The sequence below is a fragment of the Phoenix dactylifera genome, chromosome 15, assembly GCF_051530095.1.
Source record: "Phoenix dactylifera cultivar Ajwa chromosome 15, Ajwa_hap1_PhDact_Kaust_v1.1, whole genome shotgun sequence".
In the NCBI taxonomy this organism is placed as follows: Eukaryota; Viridiplantae; Streptophyta; class Magnoliopsida; order Arecales; family Arecaceae; genus Phoenix; species Phoenix dactylifera.
This window is the reverse complement of record NC_143204.1, coordinates 22,290,363-22,299,423: the sequence shown is the minus strand read 5'-3', so window position 1 is coordinate 22,299,423 and position 9,061 is coordinate 22,290,363. Positions and strand designations below refer to the sequence as shown.

Sequence of the window (9,061 nt, the reverse complement as noted above, 5' to 3'; positions counted from 1 at the left end):
GCGTTCCTCTCGAGGTATTGTCCGCTTTGGGCGCTCCGGCCCGTGCGTCCAGCGCAGACGGGGGGAGACTGGTGCCCTCACGGTTTTGTCCCATAAAAGGGCCCTCGAGAGGAAAGGATTTCCATCCTCCATTTAAAGCACAGAACCTTTCCGCTACTAGCCGATGTGGGACTAAATACAAGGCCCTCTCCCCCTCCACAACATAGCCCCCCAGCGGGAAGGTCCTGTGCCAGTTTAACCCGGTTTTACCAGCCCCCCAAGCAACCTGAGGGGTAGTCAATGGAAAGAGGAGGCGCACCTTTCTTCTAGCGCCATCTGTCGCGGGGACGGACGCTTTAGCTGCAGACGGGGGGAGACTGGTGCCCTCACAGTTTTGTTCCATGATAGGGCCCTCGAGAGGAAAGGATTTCCATCCCCATTTAAGGCACAGAACCTTTCCGCTACCAGCCGATGTGGGACTAAATTCAAGGCCCTCTCCCTCTCCACAGCGGATGGTACTATGACATACCCACTTATCCTTAATACATTTCAATTTGATATTTATATTTTTCAAGAACAAATATCTAAAAATAATTCACATAGATTATAAAAATTAGGTGAAGTTGGAATTTAAATCAAAGTCTTATGTCTAACACCAAGATGCTTTATAAACTTAGCCAGTTAGCACTTCAAGTTATATTTTGTATACCTCCTAATTACTAAAATATAATTATATATTTGTAAACAAGTTTTATAATAGAATGGTCGCTACAACAAAAATATACGCTTTTTTTTGAATGTTTTGGCTGGATTTCTTTAAGTACTTCTTGCCGAAGATATACGCTTTTTTTTTTTCTTATCCTCAGCGGATAAAAAAATTTCTAAGAGAAGTAATTAAAAAAAGTGTATATTTTCGGCAATAGGTAATTAAAGAAACCCAGCCAAAACATCCGCACTGGAAGCTTTTAAATTTTTTAAAACGGAAAAAACGCTATAAAACGAAATTTGCTATAAATACACTCCATCATTATAAAAGATAACCACCCTCTCTCGATCTCGTCGATTCAGTGGATTGGGAGGAATGGAGAAAGAGGGGGTGTAATTTTGTAAAATAGGGAAGCTCGTTATTGAATGCTGACAGCGAGGATGGAAAACCGACAGCGCTGGCCCCGGCCGAGCGCGGTAGGAGAAAACGAGGGGAGAACAGTGCGACACCTACCCAAGCTAATGGTGGGATCAACCTTCGGGTATAAAATGGGGCTCAGGGGGGATCGCTCCCTTCATCCCTCGCCCCAAGCATCGTTCACTCCGTTCTCTTGTTCCATTCTCTGTTGCGTTGTTTCGTTTGTTTTTCGTTTCACTCTTCCTCCTTCTTCTGCTTTCTCTCTGGGGGGGCGCCATTGGGGGATCGAGGTAAGGGTGTCTCTGTCTGCTTGAAGTGTTGGTCTTTTGGGCTTCGGGTGTCGAGTAGTTTTATGCGATTACGGGGGAGTTGCTGTCCGATTTCCACGAAAAAACGCTGTGCTTTTTTTTCTTTCTGTTCCAAGCTGGTGAAAAATTTCGACTTTCTCTGCTGCTGATTTTGTTTGCATGGAAAAGATCGGTTACTTTCGAGTTTTTTTGGTTCGGTTGCCGAAAAACGGTTTGTTTTAATCTCTGGTCTGGTGAAAGTTCGAGTTTCTCTCGTGCTGATCTTGTTTGCATGTGAAAGAGACGTTCTTTTGGAGTAGTTTGGTTGGGTTGCGGCGGAACATCTCCGTTTTTTCCTTCTCGTCTTGTGTCTTTTGTGCCGATCTTTGTTTGCATGGAGAAGAGCGGTTCCTTTTCGAGTATTTAGCTTGGCTCGATTTCGGCGAAGAAACTCGGTGGTTTTCCAAAATCTGGTGAAATATTCGACTCTCTTTCTCGCTGAATGCTTGATCTTGTTTGCATGAAATAGAGAGCTGTTCTTTTCTGGTAGTTTTGGTTCGATTGCGGCAAAAGCTCTGTTTCTTTCTCTAATCTGGTGAAATATTTTGAGTGTCTCCCGTAGCGACCTTGTCCGCATGGAAAAGAAGCATCTTTTCCTTTTGTTCTTTTTCTTTTTTCTTCTGATCTGGGGAAACATTTCGACTTTCTTCCGTACTGCATACTTATCCTGTTTGTATGGGATGGAACTCTTCTTGTTGGAGTAGTTTGGTTCGATCACGGCCAAACACACTGTTTTTTCTCCAAAATCTGGTAAAAAATTCCGAGTTTATCGAGAATGGATCACGTTTGCGTGGAACAAAGAGCTGTCCTTTTGTTTTTTGGGAACTTATTTGGTTTTTGTTTCAGTCGGGTTGTGTGGTAGATCGCAAGCAGGGATTTTTTTTTTAGTGGGAAAACTTCTATCCTTTTGCTAGAAGAACAGAGTAGTTTTCCTTCAAGCATGGCATAAACTTGAAAAAATATGCGCTAAAATATCGGAGTTCCGTGGTCGATTGCAGGACATGCTTTTCTTTCAACAAATCGAGTAGCTTTGGTTGACCGTTGCAGAGTTGCTGAAAAATTTTAACTGTCGTCCCATTTCAAAGCAGAAATCTTCTAAGAGCATTAACGTTTTGCTACAAAATATATTCTTTTCCACAAACTTCTTTTGGCTTTTATCAGATTTAAGTTCTCTAGTAGAAGGTAAGCAGAGATCTTCTGAGGAACTTGTAAAGTTTCTGCAAAATATTATAATTTGGTGGGAGATCTGAGTTCTTGTTGATTATTTATCCTTCTCTTCAAACTTCCTCCGTGTCTTCTTTTATTTGAGTTCTTCTCTTGTAAGCAGGGATCTTTTCCTTTATTTCCCCAAAACTGTAACTTTTCGGTATGGGAAACTGAACTATTTTGTCAAAGTTAAAATCATATTCTTGCTCTCAATTTACGTTGTGAGCAGCTACAATTTCTTCTTCTTCTTCTTCTTCACCTCTTTTCATTGTGAACTGCTGTATGTTTTCATAAAAAAGTTTTAAGTTTCTGCAATTTATTATTAAAAAAAATCTAAGTTTCTACAACTTTAAATTTCTTGTATCGTGGAGGCAGAGGCTTTTTCCTTTTATTTTCCTAAATATTTATCCTTTTTCCTTTTCCAAATATCCCATAAGTTCTTTAAATAAAAAAAGCCTTTTTAAAAGTTCAGCTAAGCCCGCTCCTCACGTCGCCGTCTTGGTCTCCAGTGGATAAGTATGCAAGTTTCCTCTGTTTTGTATTCTCTCTTATCAATTACAGTTCAAAAAAGTCATATTTTTGTCGCCTTGAAAGCCTTTTCCATGGAGACCCGGAGAAAGCAAAGAACTTTTTATACCTTTTAATTTTGAAGCTTTAGTTTCTCTCAAGTTTCGAATGCGGTACAGCTTGTTTGCGTCGGAAAAACAGATCTCTCTTCAAAAAACGCTGTTTGGCATTGGCCACCGTCCCTTCCTTGCCCTATCTGACCTTTATTCCTGTTGTTTTCTAGAACCAACCTCTTGTTAGTATTCATTTGTACTGACGACATTGTCGGCATTAGTGAGAGAAGAAGAGGAGATCCATCTTAACTAGAATTTAATTTCCCTGCTCGTATGGTTTTTAACTTTACCATCCATCTCTCTTCTAGATTTATTCTTCTTCTGAGATCTGTACTCTTCTCTGCTTGTGGACTTGGCATTAACCTTGGTTTTTCTCATTTTTTAACGTAATTTTTCCTTTCGATTTATTAAAGTTAAGCATTTGTCTTCCATCCTTTTTTTCTCCCTTCTTGGAATCCCTTTCTATTGTCTGTTTTAATTCTCATTCAAATTTGCATTATCTCTTTTATTTTTAAGTCATGATGGTCAATTTTTCAAGTTTGGTATGTCTTTGGTGCTTTATTGTCAAAAATTTTAGGTGGGCGGGGTGGGAGATCCAAGACTTGTGGGTTTCTAGATGGTCTTCTTCATTGTCTTTGTTTTGTTTCCGATTGTTTCTTATTGGTTTTGGTTGCTAATTTTCTTATTTCTGATGTTAGTCTGAGGCTTCTTTGAGGCTCGAAGGGGAAAACAAGAGGAGCCATGGCGAGCCCTACATTAAGTCGCATTCACAGTGTGAGGGAGCGCCTTGGGGACACCCTATCCGCCCATCCGAATGAATTGGTGGCCCTCTTCTCAAGGTTGTCTCTATCTCCCTTTGTGTTCTATAGAAAATGTTTTTGCTTCAGTTATTTCTTGTGAGGTTGGATTACATTTAACCTTGATGGATATTAAGTTTATGCATGCATGCTCAAGCTGTTGTAGAGACCTAGATTTCCAGGCTTTTAATATTTGAATCCGAAGAGCAGTGAACTTGTCACCCAGTTGCTTATCTTCATTTCCAAAAGTTATGTCATGGCTTCCTGGTTTCACAACCTCAATCATTTACAGCATGGACTACCCTCCAAAATTTTCTGAAATCTTTTTGATTGCATGGTTCATCCTGGATCACTCAAAACACGATGCTTTTCTTGTGATATTTGTCAGGTTATGAGGATCTCTGATGGGTTATCTGATTGTTCTTTTCTTTGCAGGTTTGTTAACCAGGGAAAAGGAATGTTGTTACCTCATCAGTTGTTAGCTGAGTATGAAGCTGTAATACCCGAAGCGGATAGAGAAAAGCTGAAGGATGGGGTTTTTGAGGATGTTCTGAAAGCTGCACAGGTGCAGTGCAGTTGGATCCTACTACGCCACATTATTGTTAACTTCTGAGATTTGGTTCTTCGTTATATCGTGCATTGCTTTTGTGATGCAGGAAGCAATTGTTTTGCCTCCATGGGTTGCTCTTGCTATTCGGCCAAGGCCTGGTGTCTGGCAGTATGTGAGGGTGAATGTCAGCGAGCTAGCCGTGGAAGAGTTGACTGTGCCCCAGTACTTGCAATTCAAAGAAGAACTTGTGGATGGAAGGTAGGTGATATGAATCTAATGGATCATTTTCCATAATTTCTCCATGCTAAAACAGATGCTTTTGATTGAAGCATCTAATGGACATGCAGTCAAGTAACTTATTTTCTCTTCTTATCCTTTCCCTCCTTCAGTAGCCAAAATAACTTTGCGCTGGAATTGGATCTTGAGCCCTTTAATGCTTCTTTCCCTCGTCCCTCACTTTCAAAGTCCATTGGCAATGGAGTGCAGTTCCTAAATCGTCACCTTTCCTCAAAGTTGTTCCATGACAAAGAAAGCATGTACCCCCTGCTTAATTTCCTCCGAGCACATAACTACAAGGGGACGGTAAATTTTCTACAACTGTGTGATGCATTTATCTGTTATCTTTCATTTTTCCGAAGTTGAAATTAATGAATCTTTCCTTTTGTAAGTTCTTTTGCCCTTTTTAGTATTTGGAAATTGAACACCATACAAAGACCTGCTATCTGATGTGAGCAATAACCTGAACCAGGGGATAGGATATTTAGAATTTGATCCAATGCAAAAGTATTTAGGCTGATCAATGGAATATTTTACAACAAACTTCTTTTTTTCTTTTAGATTTCAGTTGAAAGGGACGAAATTTCCATCTAAACTGGATTACTGTTATTTTTCCTAATTAGATACATTTAACAGAAGTAGATAATATGTGTTACCAATCACTGATAGGTCTTGATGTTACTTTGCTAGCGGTTGGTTAAATATCAACAAAACTTTCTTACCAATGATTGCGAAAAATAAAAACACCAAACACTCCAATTTCCTGTTCAGCACTTTCAGTTTCATCACAGGATCATATTATATAAATTATCTGAGTTGTTGAAATCTTAATTTGTTTCTGACTAATTATTAGTCTATACCATTATTATTTTATATTTTATAAATCATCAAATTTGTCAACAATTTTATTTGTTTCTAACTAATTTTAAGTTCTATTTTAATTTATTGTTATGTCATGCAGTCTATGATGCTTAATGATAGAATTCACAGCCTCAGTGCTCTCCGAGCTGCACTAAGGAAGGCAGACGAATATCTGTTGAGTATCCCATCAGACACCCCATATTCAGAATTCAACCACAGGTAAATTCTGTGCTATTATTTCCTGAGGTTTTTGATTAAACTGAAGTATGTTAGCCACATATTCTTATACGGCGCAAAGTTTGTCAAGTTGTCACAGCTGCTTACATTATTTCGCATCTGCATGATGCTAGATTTCAAGAGCTTGGTTTAGACAAGGGCTGGGGTGACACAGCTCAGCGTTGTCATGAAACTATCCATCTTCTCCTAGATCTTCTGGAGGCACCTGATCCATGTACCTTGGAAAGCTTCCTTGGGACAGTTCCTATGGTGTTTAATGTTGTCATCCTTTCTCCCCATGGCTACTTTGCCCAAGCTAATGTCTTGGGGTATCCTGACACGGGTGGCCAGGTATAACTCAAAAATGAAATTGATTTAGAAACATATCAGAACTCACTTCTTTAACATACTATAAATCCTAATTTGCACAGGTTGTTTACATTTTGGATCAAGTTCGTGCTTTGGAGAATGAGATGCTGGAAAGAATAAAGAAGCAAGGTCTTGATATCACGCCTCGCATTCTCATCGTAAGTTCAATTTGACATCTGATGGCTTTCTTACATTGTTCAATGATTATTTCTAGTATAAAGTTATGAAGAATGTCATGGCGTCAATGTGGTAACCATATGAATGCGTCCACACTCATAATGGTCTTCTCCTGAGGCTACCTTGTGATCTTTGCAGGTGACCAGATTGCTCCCAGATGCAGTAGGCACCACTTGTGGCCAGCGTTTTGAGAAGGTCCTTGGAACAGAGCACACCCACATCCTCCGTGTTCCATTTAGAACAGAGAGTGGGACGATCCGAAAATGGATATCACGTTTCGAAGTATGGCCTTACCTGGAGACCTATGCCGAGGTAAATCTTTCATCCAATCTTTCTAAGCTTCCTCTCTGCACTTGCTTCCTTTTCAGTACATTTCGATATATTCATTGCTGCTTTTAAGTTATTGAAGTAAATTTGTAATGTTCACCTTTGTGCTGTAGGATGTTGCACACGAACTAACGGGAGAATTGCAAGCCAAGCCAGACCTGATAATTGGAAACTACAGTGATGGAAACCTAGTAGCTTCTTTATTGGCACATAAACTTGGAGTTACTCAGGTTTTGATGCTAGACATTGTTCACCCTGGGTTCTACTTAATAGTTGTCACTTATTCATCTGAATTTAATAATCTTCATTCTTCCACATGTAGTGCACCATTGCCCATGCCCTGGAGAAAACAAAATATCCAAATTCAGATATATATTGGAAGAAGTTTGAGAACCAGTATCACTTCTCTTGCCAGTTCACAGCTGATTTAATTGCAATGAACCATGCAGACTTCATCATCACCAGTACCTTCCAAGAGATTGCTGGAAGGTTATTATTCATGCCGATAGTGTCTCAGTGCACTGAATTTTTGTTCATATTAAGATGCATAAATTACTACCATTATCTGACTGGCTTCCTCTTATGTTCTGTTATTTCAGCAAGGACACTGTGGGACAGTATGAATCTCACACTGCCTTCACTCTGCCTGGGCTCTACCGTGTCGTGCATGGAATTGATGTCTTTGATCCAAAATTCAACATTGTGTCTCCCGGAGCCGACATGTCCATCTACTTCCCATACACAGAGGAGCACAAAAGACTCACCTCCCTCCATCCAGAGATTGAGGAGCTGCTTTACAGTCCTGTTGAGAATTCTGACCACAAGTGAGAACCTATCTGTATCACCTGCTTCTCTTTTGCTATGTTATTGTTCAATTCAGTTACCGACTCTGAGGTTCTTGCAGGTTTGTTTTGAAGGACAGAAGCAAACCCGTTATCTTCTCAATGGCAAGGCTGGACCGAGTGAAGAACATAACTGGTCTTGTTGAGTTGTATGGCAGGAATCCCCGTTTGAGGGAACTGGTCAACCTCGTGGTGGTGGCTGGAGACCATGGAAAAGAATCCAAAGATCTTGAAGAACAAGCAGAGATGAAGAAGATGTACAGTCTCATTGAACAGTACAAATTGGATGGTCACATCCGATGGATCTCTGCTCAGATGAACCGGGTCCGCAATGGTGAGCTTTATCGGTATATTTGTGATACCAAAGGAGCTTTCGTGCAGGTATTCTAATCTTCTTAAAAGCAAATATTATGATGCCTCTGTTAACTTTTGATAGAATATTACCAGGTAGATGACAATTTTACTCACTTTTTTCCCCTTTGTTTTCCTTTGCTTAGCCTGCCTTCTATGAAGCTTTTGGGCTTACTGTTGTTGAATCCATGACATGTGGACTGCCCACATTTGCGACTTGTCATGGAGGACCTGCGGAGATTATAGTGCATGGGGTTTCTGGCTTCCACATTGATCCTTACCAGGGAGACAAGGCTTCTGAACTGCTTGTCAATTTCTTTGAGAAGTGCAAGGAAGACCCAACCTACTGGACCAAAATCTCACTAGGAGGGCTGCAGCGTATCGAAGAGAAGTAGGCATAATGTTTTCTTAGCAACACTCTTTTATGAATTCATGGATCTTGTATGGAAGATTCAAGATTTAATCTCTTTATTGTGTGCTCTTCTTTTGAATCAATGCAGGTACACTTGGAAGCTCTATTCTGAGAGGTTGATGACCTTATCGGGTGTTTATGGCTTCTGGAAGTATGTCTCCAATCTGGATAGGCGTGAGACCCGTCGTTACCTCGAGATGTTCTATGCCCTCAAGTACCGTAACTTGGTAAGTGACATTCATTGATGAGTCTACTTGATGCTTGAGAGACTTGCTGTGTTCTCCTCTGACTAATTATCTGCTTTCTTTCAATCTCTAATTTCAGGCAAAGTCTGTTCCTCTGCATGTTGATGGAGAGGTTGCAGCCAATGGCACCAAGTAGTCTGGATAGGAGGCAAGCAAGAGTTCTGTGTTCCATTTGTTTTGATTTTAGAGATTTGTGAGGGAAGCTTTTGCTTTATAAATTCTTGTTCGTGTCATTGATATTGACAGCTGATTTTGGAGCAAATTCAGAAGTGTCAGTGCTTGCTCTTTAATTTTCATGTTATGTATGAGTCATAGTTGCCATTGGATTCTCCATAAAATTAGTACTGTTTCCTTTCTTAAAAA

At 40.1% G+C, this 9,061-nt stretch overlaps 1 protein-coding gene across 6 annotated transcripts; it reads left to right on the top strand.

Annotated features, from left to right (window-relative positions):
- The first annotated feature begins 1,021 nt into the window (after window positions 1-1,021).
- LOC103714824 (sucrose synthase 2) lies at window positions 1,022-9,061 on the top strand. Of its 6 annotated transcripts, XM_088711264.2 has the most exons (17): window positions 1,262-1,392; window positions 2,448-2,631; window positions 3,974-4,114; window positions 4,508-4,637; window positions 4,729-4,880; window positions 5,012-5,204; window positions 5,860-5,978; window positions 6,110-6,326; window positions 6,407-6,502; window positions 6,660-6,833; window positions 6,962-7,078; window positions 7,171-7,337; window positions 7,448-7,672; window positions 7,753-8,071; window positions 8,188-8,432; window positions 8,542-8,680; window positions 8,778-9,061. In XM_088711264.2, the coding sequence occupies exons 3-17, from the start codon at window positions 4,017-4,019 to the stop codon at window positions 8,832-8,834; spliced, it is 2,448 nt and encodes an 815-aa protein (XP_088567390.1). In that variant the 5' UTR covers window positions 1,262-1,392; window positions 2,448-2,631; window positions 3,974-4,016; the 3' UTR covers window positions 8,835-9,061. The 6 variants fall into 6 exon arrangements, with proteins under 6 accessions (XP_008800467.1, XP_088567390.1, XP_088567389.1 ...); XM_008802245.6 differs by lacking the exon at window positions 2,448-2,631 and having other exon boundaries at window positions 1,022-1,392; XM_088711263.2 differs by lacking the exon at window positions 2,448-2,631 and having other exon boundaries at window positions 1,262-1,862.